Source organism: Pelodiscus sinensis, chromosome 14 (assembly GCF_049634645.1).
Source record: "Pelodiscus sinensis isolate JC-2024 chromosome 14, ASM4963464v1, whole genome shotgun sequence".
NCBI lineage: Eukaryota > Metazoa > Chordata > Testudines > Trionychidae > Pelodiscus > Pelodiscus sinensis.
In genome coordinates this window covers 29957692-29975400 of record NC_134724.1, presented here as the reverse complement: position 1 = coordinate 29975400, position 17709 = coordinate 29957692, and the positions used below count along the sequence as shown (strand labels likewise).

At 44.7% G+C, this 17709-nt stretch overlaps 2 protein-coding genes and 1 long non-coding RNA gene across 10 annotated transcripts in view; 2 read left to right on the top strand and 1 right to left on the bottom strand.

Annotated features, from left to right (window-relative positions):
• Nucleotides 1–12888, bottom strand: part of MINDY2 (MINDY lysine 48 deubiquitinase 2) — a 105615-nt gene extending 92727 nt beyond the window's left edge. For 6 of the 8 annotated variants that reach the window (XM_014578985.3, XM_075897327.1, XM_075897328.1 and 3 more), the window contains exon 1: nt 6775–7446. In XM_014578985.3, the coding sequence (XP_014434471.2) occupies nt 6775–7446 (672 nt within the window). Of the gene's footprint in view, nt 1–2537; nt 5066–6774; nt 7447–12691 lie in introns of those variants that run through there. The other 2 variants (XM_075897331.1, XM_006112460.4) reach the window with 2 other exon arrangements.
• On the top strand, nt 7660–9245 carry LOC142818326 (uncharacterized). Its single transcript, XR_012895794.1, has 2 exons — nt 7660–7798; nt 8397–9245. It is a non-coding gene; the product is annotated as an uncharacterized LOC142818326 (long non-coding RNA).
• The window catches only part of ADAM10 (ADAM metallopeptidase domain 10), a 123023-nt gene continuing 117379 nt past the window's right edge, over nt 12066–17709 (top strand). The window contains exon 1 of the mRNA XM_006112456.4: nt 12066–12362. Coding sequence (XP_006112518.2) covers nt 12308–12362 — 55 coding nt within the window. The 5' untranslated portion in view covers nt 12066–12307. The remainder of the gene's footprint in view (nt 12363–17709) is intronic.

The following is a 17709-nucleotide window of genomic DNA, read 5'->3' as shown; positions in this document are numbered from 1 at the left end:
TAGGACAGTTAATGAGTATGTAATATGAAAAAGTATAAGAAGCCAAGAGAACAAGGACAAAAGTTGAAGAACTGCTGGCTTGGAAACTGAAGGAATGAGGCTGAGATAATTGTCATGAACTGCAGGAAATATTCACAGTACTCTAAAACATAGTAACTTGAGTTGCTATCTGTATCTGTTTATTGTCTGGCATAAGAGTACGTTCAGAAAATATGAGTAACACTAAATCCGTCTAAACATTTATAAGTCAAGGTGAAAACTGATTGAGCCTAAATTGGGTGGATTTGGGTGAGTTTCCCACCTTACAGGTTCATCCTATCTATGCATGGAAATGAGTGACTGTTTCAGTTAACAAAGAAGTGACAGGTACTCTGCATACTTTCAATTAAGAGAGATCTTGAAGCATGAAGTTTTTCATGAAATACTGATCTTGGTGTCTATGGAGCCAGCCAGTTCTCCAACAAAGCATTGGGGAGAAAAGTTACTTTATTAGGGAGAAAAGGCACCTATTCTAAGTTTGGACCAGATTCATGTTTAGGATTGTTTCATAGTCATTTGTTCCATGTGATTGTGTGGACTGAGCGCCCCTGCTGGAAGCCTGATATTCCTGCCATTTCCCACACAACCCTGTAGTGCAGGGGTGGTCAACCTGTAGCTCCAGAGCTACATGTAGCTCTTCAGAAGTTAATATGCGGCACCTTGTATAGGTACCAAATCCAGGGCTGAAGCAACAGGTGCCAACTTTCCACTTGGCCCAAGGGTGCTCACTCTTCAACCCCCAGTTCTGCCCTACGCCCTTCCCCCTGGGATCCTGCCACTTCCTACTCTCTCCTTTGAGCCTGTCACACCCATGCTCCCCCCCCCCCCCCCTCCAGTGTCCACCACTGAGAAAAAGCTGATCACAGTGGGTTGGAGGAAAAGGAGGAAGCAGCACTGACCAGTGGGGTTGCCAGTTGGCAGGATGTTCTGAGAGTGGTGGCGGGGATATGATCATGGCTGGTGACATAACTGTTGCTCTTTGGCAATGGGCATTGGTAAATTCTGGCTCCCTCTCAGGTTTAGGTTGACCACCCCTGCTGCAGTGGCTACTGCTTCAAAACTGGCTGGACACCACAGGCCTAAGAGCTTCATAAGCAGAGGGAGTGAATTCCTTGCTAGAGCAGAGAACAACAGACGGTACCCCGGGTTGGCTTCTGTAACTCACTAGGAAGAGGCCCTGAAGTAAGGATGAAGAATGTGCCAAAGCCACAGGAAAATGTCCAGGGAATAATAGCAACAGTTACTTAAAGGAACATTGCAGACACTGGCTATCTACAGAATCCCTGGGCTTGGACCCAGAGTAGAGGGCGGGCCTAAATCTGAAAGGATAACCACACTTTGCTACATGTCTTCCAAAGGTTTCCTGCAATAGACTGCTCTTGTTTCGTTGCCATCACAGCTATCATCTGATGTTCATTTACACAAAACTGTTCTCTCAATCTGGCACACTAATTGGATGTTTGCTTTCAAAGAACACCTTCAATTCTTGTCTAACTATAATGCCACAGTCCATCATCATAGAGGCTGCACTGCAGGCCAGACTCCAAGTTGGAAGATATAAAGAAGCCACTTCAAAGTAGAAAAGAAAGATTACTTACCAGTAATTTTAGTTATTTGAAAGTAGTTTCTACACGTTCATGTTTTCTGCTCACCTTTCTTGTTTCATAGAACGTCTAATCTCTTTAGTAGTTTTAAAAAAAACCTAAACTGTGCTAGTTAGGGACCAAACAACTCTTACAATTTTGGTTACCAACATCCGATATGAGGATGCATTTGTCCAGTCCCAATGAGTAGACATTTTTTCAGACCGTTCCCAATACTCAACTGTTGCCAGCGTGGTACCCCAGAAGCGTGATTAAACAGAGGCAGAATTCTCAGAGTTTGGTACATGTACGTAATCTTTCTTTTCGTAGCCCTACTCAAAATTGCTGAGGCTGGAACGGACATGGAGTTCTCAAAAAAAAAAAAAAAATACTAGTAGGAAAAAAAAAATCTAAGAAAGAACTTAATCTTGCTTAAGTGACAGATTGCATTTTCATCAACATTAGGCAAAAAACAAAACAAAACCAAAAAACCTCGCCTTTGAAGAATATACTGGAGCACATTTACTTGCTATATTGTACAAATCTACCCGTTACTATAGCTTCTACATAAGCAAATATTTTGAAACCTGAACAGATCAAGAATTACACAAGGTCTTCAATTAGCCAGGGTCGTCTCAGGATTTGTGATGAATAGTAGAATGTGAATGGCTAAAAAGACTTTAGTTAATGTGATAAATGAATCTGTATATACAAAAGATTCAGAATTTAGTAATGCTTTGAAATGTACGAATTCTGTGTATTAACCTGGTTTATTGAGATGCTTTCTGTATCACTATATTGATTTAAAACAATAGGTCAGTCTAAAAACAGGCAGGAAGGCAAGAAATGGCTTACGATAAACCGTATCTGCAAACACAGGGAGGGTTATTAAGGAATAATTACACGAATAATAACCTGGAAGATTTCTGCTCCTTTCTTCAGGTAATCCACAAGACTCCTGTAAACACAGGACAAAGACTTCTGACAGGTTAAAAAGAAGGAGAGTAATGATCCAGAAGAGGGGCTAGAGACACAGGGTGGGGTGCCTGAAGAAATTATACCTGCTAGATTAGGCATGGGTATTGACTGTTTTTAAAGTCCTTGCATTTCTAAACAATTTGTTATTATTGATAAAATACACTCTGATCAGACTTGTTAAAACCAGTGTAAGTGAAGGAGAAGAGTTTGCTGGTGAGGAAAAGAGATTGAAAACTGAACAGTGGTCTTTCCCTCCCTTTTCCATCATTTTTTCTTCTCCCTATAGGTCCTAGATGCACGCTCCTCTCCACTCTAGATATCTAATGTGGTATTTCTTACTAACACACGCTGTACTGTACATTCTATCTCTATCATAACTCTCAGGTTTTGGTTCCTTGTTCCCATCCCCATTATTCCTTGACCCAATCCAGTTTTCTCCCATGATGAGGGGAAAGTGAGCTGAATGTGAATGTCTTTCCTCAGTGTGGAGCAGCTGCCAGCTACATACAGATGTGGTTCAGATCAGCTGCCAATAAGCTTGTCACTCTCACAAGTGCCAACATTGATCTGATTATAGTTTGGGAGGGAATGGTGGGGCAATAACCAGGAGATTTATTTAAATGTGGGGGGAGGGGAATATTACTGTACAACAAATTAAGTAAAAGTTTCTGTAGTACAGACACACTCAGTGTGCAACCAGTTTTATCACTTTAGCTGGTTTGTAATTGCTTCAAGTAGCCAGTCTAATGGGGTTTACATAAACCAGGACAGAACTCTGCAATACTAACAGGAATAATAGAACAGAAATAGAGACATTTCTGATTTTTCAGGGAAACATCACTACATTTTTTATAAAATTCAATTTATCCGGCATTGCTTAGGTCTAACTCAAATGAGTTTTGGTTTTATTAATTTAAAATAATTGTTTTGGGGTGGGGTTTAGGATGAGGGGTTCAGTATGCAAGCTGACCTGGGGAAAGAGGACTACCCTAGCATCCTTTCACTGCAGCATCTTGGGGTTAAGCAAGAAGGATCTGTCCATAACCACCGCAACGGGAAGAGCTGAGGGAGGGGTGCATGTCCCCCAGCTGGTGGACAGACATACACAGGAAGACAAATGCTCTGAAATATACAGTAGATAGCAGTCCCTTTTCTCTACCCCGGCAGACCCAATGGAGTTATAGCTATCCCAGTCCTCATCTTTGGCTCCTTGCTGTCCCCTCTGTGGTCATTCTGTAGCTTAACTATCCTTCCTGACAGACACCTCCCTTTCTATTTCATTAAAAACAACTAAATTCCAGGCAGATCTTTTGTCTTCACACAACCAAACTCTTATCTTGCTTTAAGTTATGATAAGAGCTACGTACCAAATTTGGCAGTCCTAGCTCTTACTCTTTAGGAAGTTTTCTTAGACAAATGGACTCACGGACAGACAGATTGATGCACAATTCTAAAATATATAGTGAGAAATGGTGCACAAAAGTCAAGTAAGATTTTGGGTGGCAGGTAAGAGTCTCTAAATAAATATTTTAATAATTGAGGCCTCACAGATCTACACAACTGTGAGTTCCATGGTTGGAAAACAGGTCAAGTTTCATAAACAATTTTATGTAACAGGTAATTGTGACAGTTTAAGAAAAAAATGCAAAAAGACAGTCTAGTAAGGCCAATCAAGGAATGTGGTAAAAATACTTCTGGAAACAAAATAAGTATGGAACCATAAATCAACAGACCCAAATTTGTACTGCAACTATTAAACGTAATTAGTGGATAAAATAATGATGCACAGAAGTTGCAGCCAATGAGAGAGGGGGCAGTGCCTGCAGGAAGAGCTTCCCTGCAGCAGGCAAAGCCACCTGTGCTGCCCCAGAAGACACCCCGATCCCCTGCTCCTTCCCACACTCTCCCTCCTGCCCAGATCCTGCTCCTCCGTCCTGACTCCCATCCAGATCCTGCAACCTTATCCCCAGACTGCTTCCCAGCAGCACACCTCCCGCACACTGAACCCCTCATTTTTGGCTCTACCACTGACCCTGTTAGGGACACAAAACTTACTAGTCATGTCCCCAGAACTTAATTGGGGGTAAGCACTGAGCATTGGTGCATCTCTTTTCCCCTCCCCTCCACCCACATACACAGGGGCTGAAGCTAGGAGAGCGAACTGCAAGTCTTTTTTTCTGTTTCTCAGTTGGGGCTACATCTGCAAGGTTTTTCTTCTTTTCACTTGGAGGCCAGGTTAATGAGACAGATTTTTTTGTTGCTTCACTTGTGTGTGGCCCCCAGCGGATTTTTCTGTGGGTCAGCAGCTCCCAACACAAAAAAGGTTACAAACCTCTGTCCTCAAGATTCCCAACACCTACCTCTTAATCTCGTTTGACTCTTTACCTTTTTCCATGTCACCTGCTACATTTGAAACAGCCTCACTCTTCCTAGGATGCCAACTATCTTTCCCTCCATTCAAATTCCTCAAAAAACAAAAACAAAACAAAACAAAACCACTTTTTACTCTAAGCTTTCTTGTACTGATACTTCTCACAGACTGGTATTATCCTGAATAAGCCTTATGGAATTATGATAAACTTTACTGAATTTAGTTAAGCCTTATTGAATTAGGGTTCAGACCTTTGAAGTACATTGTATTAAGAATGCAATTGTGTATTATTGTGACTTTCTATGTATCTCCACTAATAAGGATGGTGAATGCCAATGTACATCTTCTCTTAACTTTTTGAAGCCACGCACATGGACACGTGTGTTCACACTAATTCAAAATGAAGCACCCCCTCCATCCTTCAGGCTCTTATTCACCAACACACAGAGGCCCTGTGAGCAGACAGGGCAGGCAGCTGGCTGGCTGCCTGCCAACCCTGCTGGGCGGGAGTCACCCAAGTAAATCTCCCGGCCAGAGCCTGCCTCCCCCATGTAAGCCAAACCCTCTGTCCCCCTCCTGAATCCATACCCCCTCCCAGACCCTGCACCCTAGTCCCCTGCCCTAGATGATAAACCCCTCCTGCCCTAAGTCACATTCCAAACCCCTGCACTTCAATCCCCTGCCCTAGGTCACAACCCAAACTTCTGCACCCCCTCCTGCACTCCAGTCCAGTGCCCCAGGTTACAACTGCTTCCTTCACACAAACTCCCTCCCAAACCCTTGGATTCCCGCTGTTGGAGTTTTCTCTCAAGCAGGTGAGGAGAGAAGAAATACAGTAAGTACATTAGTTGAGGCTGATATATACCAAGAACCACCCTCTGCACAGTGAGTGCTCTGGGAATGTAACTCAGAATGCCAAGGGGCGCAGGCATTGTCGGATAACTACCTACTGTGCATCTCTCTCAAATAGGAGTTTCTGGTTCTCAATCCTTTGCACAATGTTGGCATATAATACTAAGTAATATTGGATCTTTGTAATAAGCTTTCTACAATTACAACTGTGTAGTTAGCCATGTGCTTTGTAAAGCATTATGTATAAGTGCCATTGAACAGCAATAATAATTTTGGATTTTATGAACAACTAAATATGTATATAGGTCAAACACTCCTGAAAACTGGTTATTTTTGCAAATGTGTATGTTCTCATTACGCTGCATCTACACCATAAATTTCTATGTTTGTAGAATGCTACATATTTCCAGTAATATATAACCGTTATGCCTTTGTTTTGCAAAGCACGGTCTACATTGCTATTCTTCTTTAAAAAGTAATAGCAGCACTTTACAGAACACAGTGTTAACCTATGTTGCCAATGTGACACAAACAATAGAACTGTTTTGCAAGATACCATGGATTTTCCCAACACTTGGGAGTGAGATGCATGCATGCTTTTAGTGGTATAGAAAGGATATCAACAATAACAGACTTCCGTTTAAGTGGTGCAATTTCTAATGCTGTAGTAGTAGGTCTGACAAATAGCTGTGTATGTTTCAACATTATATAATTAGATTTGTGATTCTAGTAGTGCTGTGCATATTCCCAGGGCTACAAGAATAGTTACTAGGCTTATGAAACATCTTGTATGTTTCCAGAGTCATACAAATCATAAAGGTGGATGTATGTAGTGTGGGTCTGTGCGCATCTCCACTATCACCGAGGCTGTACCCGAGTCTGCGGGAAGCCTCAGGAGCGTTTTGCTGCTGTGGACACTGTTAATCACTCCCGGCCCGAGGGATACGATACCTTCCAAGCCAGCAGCAGCACGTTCATGATGGCCAGCAGTGGGCAAGGCCCGTTCTCGTTCTGGGTGATGATCGGCGTGTTCTCCTCCTTCCAGCGGACCCACTTGATGTGATAAACCGACTGGCCGGGAAAGCGCTCCTTGCCGGTAGACAAGAGCTGAGCCGCCACCGGGGTCACGTCCCCTCCGGGGGCCAGGGCCTTGTCCTCTGCCGCGGGCGCCGCCGCCTCCTCGGCATCGCTGTTGAGCTCGGAGCTGCTGGGGCAGCAGGAGTGCAGATTGGAGAAGGACTCCAGCGAGTCCAGGCTGCGCGACTCCTCCTCTGGGGGGCTGGGGTCGCCGCTGCTGCCGCCCTCCAAGACAGGAGCCGCCCCAGGGCTCCCAGTCAGGGCGGGCTCCGCGCAGTCCGCAGCTGGCCGGCGGCTCTCTGGGGCCGACACGGGAGACCCCGGCGAAGTCGGAGCGCGCGTCCCGGGGCCCGCGGCCGGCGGGGGAAGAGGAGGAGGGGAAAGACCCCATTGCCCTCCGCCCTCCTCAGCAGTCACGGGCCCATCCCTGCCGCCAGACGCAACCTCGCCCTCCCCCGACCCCTCCAGGAAGATTCGGCCCGCAGCGCCCCCGCCGCCCCTCTTCAGCGTTCCCGGGGGCGGCGGGGGCTGCGCCAGGCTCTCCATGGCCGGCCGCCGCCCGCCCGCCTCCTTAGCACTCTACTGACTCCGCAGAGGCTGAGCCTTCGCCAGCAGCGCCCAGGACGCCATGACAGCGGCGGCTGCAACGTCTCCGCCCAGCAGCCCCTAGGACGTGCGGGTGGGAGGGGGAGCAACTTCGGGTCGCCGGCGCCTCGGGGCGGGGAGGGGAGCGCGCGCGAGGAATAGGAAGGGAGCAGCCTAGAGAGAGGTTCGATTTGAGCCGGAGGAGGGGATGGAGCGAGAAGCGGGGGGCGCGGCGCAGCGCAGCACGGCTTAAGTCTCAGGGGGAGCGTCCAGGAGCTGCGCGCGGCCTCGCGGCGCGAGCCCGAGGGAACAGGTGGGGAGAGTGCGAGGAGCAGCGCGCGCGCGCTGGCCCCAGCTCGCGGCAGGAGCAATGCGCTAGGTAGCTCGGCTTGATAGGTTTGGATGTGGTCATTGCAATGTCCCGTTGGACACCCGCCATGTAATCTGTGCGTGGCTAATGACTTCAGGCTACGCATAGGGCAGGCGCTTGTTTCCTAAGAGCAAAAACAACTGCAAAAGCGCCTCCTTATCCCCAAGCAATAACCAGTTTGCCCACTTAGTCTGGGGGGAGGGTCCCCTTTTATCAAGTTAAGATGAAAAAAGAGTATGCGAGTCTTCCAAGATTCAGTTTTTTCTTTTAAAACCAATAACCGCTCTCCTCTCACCGGAGACAGCAGTTTGCTTTTCAGACTCAAGTTACTGTTATTTGCTAATGTCTAAACAAATGGAAGGCACTTTGCTTTCTAGTAATACAGCCATATGAATGAGATACGGGCTTAGACACTACCCGTTGCAAACCCTGTACCAGTTTGGGAACAAGATGTTAAGAGAGGGCAGCGCATAGCGCTACAGTGAAAAACAATCCGGGCTTACAACAATTAAATTGGCAAACATCTCCCATTATTTTGCAGGAAGGTGAAACTCAGGGCATAGGACCTGCGCAGAGGGCTCCGGCCACTGCCTTTTTAAAGAAACAGTGCAGCGGCTTTTCATGATCAGCCAGTAACAAAGGATTATTATGTTCGTCCGAAAGGAATTGTAACCAAGATAAAAACGTCGCCAAGTTCTCGCTTCCCATCTATAATATAGTGAGCTGGTGAAGGCATCCATAAAATATTAAAGACCGTTTGAGTCCTAGGGAATTATTTTCTTTTCCTTGTATATTTCTCAATAGTGTGAATTATCGTATGCTAACAATCGATTATTTTAAAATTATAAACATGTATCGTTGATGTAAACTATCGTTTAAAATGTCCTTTCATGATTTAAAATGAATAGTAAGCAAAATCCCCAAGATAAAAATGTAAGTTTGTAAAGCAAAGGGTTGATATAGACTTGTGAGGCAGGTGCAGGTAAGAATTTACTTTCTCTATGCTCTTATCTGTATTTGTTTCTTACTCTCCTCTCTTTGAGTTATTTACATTTGGAAACAATTACTTCATCATGAGTAGTTTCCTGTGAAGCAATGGAAGTTCTTATAACTGACCTAGCCCTTCCTGTGTATATGCTCATATGATAAGAGCTCTTCCATTTGATTCAAAAGTAATTTAACCCTTGTAATGTATTCTGCTACTTTGCAAAACAACAATAACTAAAATCAAGTGTTCAAAGCTTCAAAATGTAAATATTAATTTGTTTTTAAACACATAAGTGACAACTCTTGAAAAGCAAAATGCAAAACTTGATTACTCCCTTCCTTTAGAAAAAATCACTTTATCAATAAATGTGTATAATAAACAATTACACCATTTTATAAATTGCTTATTGTTTACTTTTCTTGATAATTTTCTCATTGGGTCAAAAAATAACACAGCATCATCACAGACAAATACTATTCCTTTTCCTGTGTCAGATAGAATATGCTGTAAACTGGGGGAGGGAGGTTTTATTTAAATTTGACAATAGCACTGACCTGACAACTGAGATTGCATGCAAATATGATAGTTACATTGTAACTTGAAAGCAGGAAAAGTAAAAGAAATTCTTCGTTGAACTCCAGCAGCATTTCGTGTTACTTTATAGGGGCATTCTGAATTGACAGCAGAGTTTGGATGTAAACTGGCAAAGTAACCCAACAATAGAAATTGCATATGAACCTGAAACTAGCACTGAAGTTTTGCAGTAGGCTGCATATTTAACTTGAGTGTTACAATTCTGGAATGAGCTGTACTGTTTTTCTGTTTTCTCAATCATTCTTTGGGCATCTCTTTCAAGTGGCAGCTGCTAGACAATATTGATCTCCCATGGTTAGGTCCCCTGGTCAGGTCTCAAAGATGCCAGACTAGAGAGGTTCAACCTGTACTATTAAAATGAGCTCAGCTCTTAATCAAAAGGAAATTACTGAATATCTGTCTATTATGAGGCAGAGCTATCTCCAGGCCACCTCCCCCTCACTACCAGAGCCATCTGCACACATTGCAGCTAGACCCCTTTTGAATCATGCCAAAAAGTCATCTGTATACGCTTGTGCTCCATGCTCTTCACTTCTCCACCCTTATGTCTCACCCAAATAACAAATGGCAGGACCTCTTGTCACCGTGGGGAGCCCCGAAAAGCCAGTGACTACTCCACCGAGGTTTTGTGGCCCGATGGGCACATTAACTGGAGAATTCTCCATGGTGCTGTGAGCATTGGTGTGTATTTGGCACAGTTCACCTCTGTTCCCAACATTTGCTCCTTCTTTGGTGAGGGGACCTTGGTGCATGTCTATCTTGAGTGCGCTAGGTTACAGCCCCTCTTTTGACTCCTCACAAATCTCTTGTTGAGGTTCTGGCTGCACTCATTCTCTCACTTATTTTTGCCCACCTTAGCTGTGTCTAGACTGGCAAGTTTTTTCGCAAAATCATCTGCTTTTGTGGAAAAACTTGCCAGCTGTCTACACTGGCCACTTGAATTTCCGCAAAAGCACTGACGATCTCATGTAAGATTGTCAGTGCTTTTGCGGAAATACTATGCTGCTCCCGTTCGGGCAAAAGTCTTTTTCCGAAAAACTTTTGCGCAAAAGGGCCAGTGTAGGCAGCAGAGATTTGTTTTCTGCAAAAAAGCCCCGATAGCAAAAATGGCGATCGGGGCTTTTTTGCGGAAAAGCACGTCTAGATTGGCCACAGATGCTTTTCCGCAAAAAGTGCTTTTGCGGAAAAGCGTCCTGCCAATCTAGACGTGCTTTTTCGAAAATGCTTTTAATGGAAAACTTTTCCATTAAAAGCATTTCCAGAAAATCATGCCAGTGTAGACGTAGCCCTCATCTGTGGCCTCACACAGTTGTGGGCTCTCCTTGTCAACCTCCTCCTGGCTATGGCTAAAGTGTCCATTTATAAGACCAGGAAGCAGAGGTTGGCTGAGGGAGGCTCCTACAACTTAGGAGAGCTTTAGATGTGGATGGTCTTATACCCTCCTCCCAGGGGCAGATATAGGGAAGGGCGAGCGGGGCATCCGCCCTAGGCCCCATGTTTCAAGAAACCCTGCGCATGCGCCACGGTGCCACCACACATGTGCCGTGGCAAAGGGGGGCCCCGCAAAATGGTGCTGCCCTGGGCCCCGTGAAATGGTCATCTCCCCCTGTCTCCTCCCCCCCCACCTCCTTGAACACAATAGGATGGGGCAGAGATGTCACTAGGCAAAGGCAGAGTAATCAATTGCTTAGGGCCCCAGCAGTTCAAAGGGGACCCTATATTTGCTTTTGATGTGTGTGTGTGGTGGTGGGGAGGGGGCATATTCCTGCACATAAGGCTCCTAGAGGGTAGGACTGTCCATGGGGTTTCTTGCACCTTTCCATTGAGCACATGGTATTGGCTACTTAGTAAATACTGGAGCAGGTATTAGGAAAATGTCTGTTTCCTAATAATGTAACGCAACAAGTGGGGGAGGGGAGGTCCTTAACTCTTGGGCAGGTTGTTTCTACAAGCAGAATCAGAAAGCAAGGAATCAATTCACGTTTTCCCAGGGAAAAAGGCAAGAGGCGAAATAGCAGGGGACTCGAGCCTGCTTGCATCAAAGATTGGGGAGACGGGAATTTAATCTACCGCCTACGGAGATCTAAGCTTTGAGAAAGCCCCTTTCGTTGTGGGGTTTAGGCAAGGCTTACATTCTTATCGGGCATTACCCGAGTTCTCCTCCCCTTCCTCCTCCCCCAACATGCTATACACACTTTGAGGATTTCAAAATATTGACAGGAGCTCCGCTCCGAGCAGCTCCTGCTGAATTCAAGCCCTGCTTGAAGAGGGGACACGGAGAGGGACGGCTGCATAGTTGGATCGGGGAGCTGTGGGGATACGCGTTTGCTTGCACCTTGTCGGTGCAGCGGCGGCTGTTTCCCGCGCAGTTGCTTGTGCACGTTCCTGCAGCGCGTGCACACTCGACCATAAGGGAGTCGGTCCCCCACCTCCTCCGCGCCAGTGCCTCGACCCGAACAATGAAACGCGGGATCGCTGTCTCTTTAAGAAGATCCTGCACAGTATTTTCCAGCAATGCTCCACTGTATCACGTGGGAGGAGCGTGGGGGGCGGGGTGTGGCGATCGCGCGCTTGGAGGCGTGCCCTGAGCCCCCGCCCTGGCGAGCTGTAACGTCGCGCTGGGGGGTGGGGAGCGGGAGCGGGGAGGGCGGTGGAGTGGCTGTGTGGCTCCGGCTCCAGGAGCGGGGCGCGTTGCCGGGCGGGCGCTGAGGCGGAACGAGCCGCGGGTTGGCGGAGTGGGCTGAAGCCGCTCCCTGTGCGGCGGCCACAGCGAAGGGAAGCGCCTCGCTGCCCCTCAGATCCCGGTGCCTGGCCGGAGCGGATGCGCTGCGGGTAGGAGAACGCGGCGGTGGGGCCTGGACCAGGCGAAGATGGTGCTGGTGGGGGCGCTAATCCTGTTCTGCTGCTGGGCTGCCGGAGCCGGAGGTAGGGACTGACCAGTGCCTGGCACCGCGCAGTGCCTCTGCCGCCCCTGCTTGGGGGCAAGTGAGGGCCTCGCGTCTTTTAATGCGTCTCCCCATCCATGGTCTCGGGGAGCTCGGGGCCTCTTCCAGTTCCTGGCCCCCGTGTTGGGAGCGGACCTGGGCCCGCTTCTCGGGGATCTTCCCCTGAGTTACCCGCATGTCAGGCCTGGGTTAGATCCGGGGGTGTTGCTTTTTCTTTCCTCCGCCAGATTGCTGGGCCGGATCCAGACCTTCCTGTAGGGTCCCCGTTCCCTCTCCACCCCGCCACTGGGCTGGATCCAGTCTCCCTACCTCCCGGAGGGTCTTCTCCCGCAGGTCCGTCGGCCGAATTCTTCCTGATCTTTTTTCCAGGAGCAGCTCTCCGCTGGGTTTTGTTTTCTACTTAACGGTTCGGTGGCAGGGTCTGACTTCCCCCTCGTCCCCTGGGACTTTGTTTATAGCCTCAGGTGCTGCGATTGTCCAGGGCTCGTTCCCTGTTATTTTCCTGTGACTTCCTCCCCCGCCCGTTGTGTGACGGGAGCGATAAGATGTTCTGTGTTTTGAGAGAGAACACGGCGCACAAATATTGGAGCATGGGGGTGGGTGGCTGTTGCCTGGTGAATCGTCTTTCCCCTCATGAAGGCATGCAGTAAATTTCACCTTTCAGGCACATAAATTATATAAAGTATCTAGAAACAGTCTCCTTCCTCTAAAGCAACAAAGCAGAATACTTTCAAGAGAAAGTAGAGTCCTTGAAAGTTGAAAGCTATTGTCGTTTAGAGGCCTGGGCAGATTAACGCTTCTTAAAACTCCAGTTTCGGGGAGGTAATTTCCCAGTTTTTGAGGTCACAGGATTGTAATGACTGAAGTATCGTTAGTGAAAGAAGCTAGAGTTGTCTTTTTTTTCCTGTGTAAATAGCATGTAAGTGCTGAGATTTCCTGGAATATTATTGTAGTTACAGCTGTCACTGGCCAGAGAACCATAGCTTTAGATAAGCGCGTTGCTGGTGACACAGTTTGTGTACTGGGAGTTAGGAAGTTATTAGGGTATTTTTATAATGATTCTGGAAGGGAAAGGGCTAATAGCATAGCTGGAGAGATGGACAGGGCTCATGATAAATGGCTACTTATTTGGCACTTACTCTATTTACTCTGTTTTTCTACGTTTAAATACGAATAGGATTGTGCAAAAGCTGGTATTTTGGATGAATTGTAATACAAATAATTTTGAAGCCACTCCATGAAAATTCCATAATAGAGTTTTTAGGCAATGCCAACAGAAAAAACACTTCCAAGACAGAGCTGAGAGAGCAACCCAGTTTTATGTTGTTAAAACACACACCATAATCTCTACTGCTTTGTTTAGATCAGAATGTCAACATTTTCATACTGATGTTCTGGTAAATTTTCAAATATTGGCATAATATTTTTATCTAAAAATGTAGTGGATTAGTATTCAAGGGTTTTTCCTCAACGCTTAATAAAAATTGACAGATGGCCCTGACAATAGGTGCATTTGAGAGTTCATCTTCTATTTTTAAAATCACCACAATCTTGTGGTGATCTTATTTTAAGCAATAAGATAATGCTTTCAACAGGAAGCCTTACACTAATAGTAAACTTAAAATGTAAAAAAGCAAATTGACCAGATGCCAATTTTAGGTTCAGATCTGTCAATTTTATTTTGGAAATTCATTTTCAGATTAGTCACTCGAAGAATGGGACCCTATTTATATTTTTATAAGTTTGGGAAATATATCAAACTTGTGGTCTATGTCCTTGTGTGCAAACACAATCTTCAGCTTCTATGCCTAGTAACTGGAAGATAGCTAATGTGATGCCAATATTTAAAAAGGGCTCTAGAGGTGATCCTGGCAATCACAGACCAGTAAGTCTAATGTTAGTACTGGGCAAATTATTTCAAACTACAGTAAAGAATAAAATTGTCAGACACCTAAATTAACATAATTTGTTAGGGAAAAGTCAACATGGTTTCTGTAAAGGGAAATCATGCCTTATTAATCTACTAGAATTCTTTGAGGAGGGTCAACAAACGTGGACAGAGGGAATCCAGTGTCTATAGTGTACTTAAATTTCCAGAAAGCCTTAGATTTCCAGAAAGGTTCCTCACCAAAGGCTCTTAAACAAAGTAAGCGGTCATGGAATAAGAGGGAAGGTCCTCTCGTGGATTGATGACTGGTTAAAAGATAAGAAACAAAGGATAGGAATAAATGGTCAGTTTTTCGAATGGAGAGAGAGGTAACTAGCGGTGTCCCCCAAGGGTCCGTAGTGGAACCAATCCTATTCAATTTATTTATAAATAATCTGGAAAATGGGGTAAACAGTGAGGTGGCAAAACCAAACTCTATGATTGGGTAATAAAATGGCAAATGAAATTTCATGTTGATAAATGTAAAGTAATGCCCACTGGAAAAAATAATCCCAACTATAGATATAAAAGGAAGGGGACTAATTTAGCTTCAACTACTCACAATATTTTGGAGTCATTGTGGATAGTTCTCCGAAAACATCCACTGAATGTGCAGTGGCAGTCAAAAAAGCAAAGATAATATTAGGAATAATTAAAAGACGGATAAAGAATAAGACGGAGACTATCTTATTGCATGTCTATGAAACCATGGTACGCCCACATCTTGAATACTGCATATAGATGTGGTCACCTTATCTCAAAAAAGATACATTGTCATTGAAAAGGTTCAGAAAAGGGTAACAAAAATGATTAGGGGTTTGGAATGGGTCCCATATGAGGACAAATTAAAGAGACTGAGACTTTTCATCTTAGAAATGAGGAGACTAAGGGGGGGATATGATAGAGGTCTATAAAATCATGACTGGTGTGGAAAAAGTTAATATAGAAAGATTATTTACTTGTTCCCATAATACAAGAACTAGGGGTCACCAAATGAAATTAATAGGTAGCAGATTTAAAACAAAAAAGGGAGATTTTTCTTCACGCAGGGTATAATCAACCTGTGGAACTCCTTGCCAGTGGATGTTGTGAAGGCCAGGATTTTAACAGCATTCAAAAAAGAACTAGATCAATTCATGGAGGTTAGGTCCATCAATGGCTATTAGCCAGGATGAGTAGGAATGGTGTCCCTAGCCTCTGTCTGGAAATGGATGAAAGGAGAGGGATCATGTGGATTACCTGTTCTGTTCACTCCCTCTAGGGCATCTGGCATTAGCCACTGTTGGAAGACAGGATACTGGGCTAGATGGACCTTTGGTTCGACCCTGTATGACCATTCTTGTGTATTAATTACATATTGGGATTGGAGTTGGTGTCCATTTTTTTAAATGATAGATGTGACATGGATCAGTCTTCCTCTCAGTTCTGCATTATATGTTGGAAGTATAAAAGTCTGTCACTGGAATCTTAATATGTTTTACACCAGAGTTGATTCAAATGTTTGCAAAATCAAATTAATTGTATTTAAATAATTATTTTAATTTACGTATTTTATTGACTTTTCATTTTACTGTTGATGTGCTGTAGATATTTTTGTAGTTCATAGAACTCTTGATTTTATAGAACTCATAACTCTGGGTTTAGCAGGCAGATGCTCAAACCACTGAGCTATCCAGCAGTGATTAGCACTTGGCTTTGATGATGTGGGTGGGTTTAGATAAGTTATGAGCTATATCTGAGTTACTGTATCCTTACAAGTGCTGTGTTCACTCACGTCACTAGGACTTTCGGGAGTATATCTTGTGGTTCTTTGTGCTAGGTGAGCTGCTTTGTTTCTTCCCCAGTGAATTGCGAAAACTTGTCCGTCCTTGTGGGCACATGGTGGGAATTGTGTGAAGACCTTGGAGGACTATTGGCACTTCGAGAGATTTTTGCATCCTCACTGCAGTGTGGGTGTGTTACCATTCTGAACTAAAGCGGTACATGAACTTTAATCCCTTAATCTATATCCCAGCTAGACTTAAAGCACCACCAAACTCATGTGATAGGGTTTTGTGTGTGATGTGGAAAGGGTTTTACAGGCAACTTCTGAATAAGAGCCTGAGTTAATTCTTCAGTGAGGTCCGTGATGGAATTCCAGCAGTTTCTAAATCTAGCTGAGCTAAAAATTTTGATGTAGATTCATGTATGGCCTCCTTCATTTGTAGTACCATCAAATTTGACTCTTCCTTATATCCCAGTGGTAAAAGAATGCTGCCAATTTGAAATGTCCTGTTTTCTTTTTTTAAAGTCTTAAGAAATTGAGGTACTCGTGCTTTCTATTGCCATTTTTTGTTGTTTAAAACACATTCTCTTTTGTTTGTCTTTGCCGTTGTCTGAAAAACCCACACAAAGAAGGGAAATTGGCTCTAAGGAAACTGACTAAGCACCAAACTGAGGAGGAAAATTGTTGTTCTTTTTTCCCTATTACTCTTATGTAAACAATTCAAATAGATGTTATTTTTTTAGTTGGTGTCTCTTTAAAAGTAAAGTCCTAGTATTTATGGGTCTCTTACAGTTGTTAATTTATTTCCTAGTTGAAATTTTACTGCATGATTTCCAGTGCATATAATTGAGTGGGGGCTTTCAAAAGTGTATTTATGCACTGTATTTTTTCAGAATATTTGGCAACAGTAAGTTGGGTGTAAAATAGGGGTGGACAAGATCTGGCCCACCAAGCTGTCTGATCCAGCCCACCCTGCCCCTCCCTTCTCCCTCAGGTCAATCAAAACCAGGGATGGAGAGTGTGTGAAGTCATTCACTGTTCAAAGTGGCTGGCAGCTGCCCTCATCTCCTCCCCGCCCCCCCGAATCAGAGGGTCAAAACAGCTGACAGTTCTCTACCCACTGTGTGCCCCCGGCTCCAAGTCTCCTCTCCCTGCCAGGGGAACTGCCCCTTCCACTTGAGGATCCACTTTTTCCAGAGGTGGCGCTGGCCTGCGGCCACTACCAAAAATAGTGAAGTGGCCACCCTCTGTAAATATTATTACCCACCCCAGTGTAAAAGCTGCAAAGAGTCTTAACCCTTCCTTAATCCTAATATGATGCAAACATGTATGTGTACTTTTTTCCCAAATGTTTATTTTAAAAGTTTAGTGATTATGAGCAAATGCTATCAATTTAATCTTTAATCCGTTTCAAACCAGTTAAAGGTAACTTCAAGGACTATATCTGTCAGAGTCCCTTAGATAATTTTTTCAACTTAAAATCACACTTTCAAACTTTTTGTTTCTCCTTTTTCTGTACGAAGGACATACACAGACAGCAAAACTAACATTTGATTCCACACTTAAAGTATACACACTGATAGTGTATTTTTCTCTTTCAGACATGGTAATCCAAGAGTTTGTGTATTCAGCCAT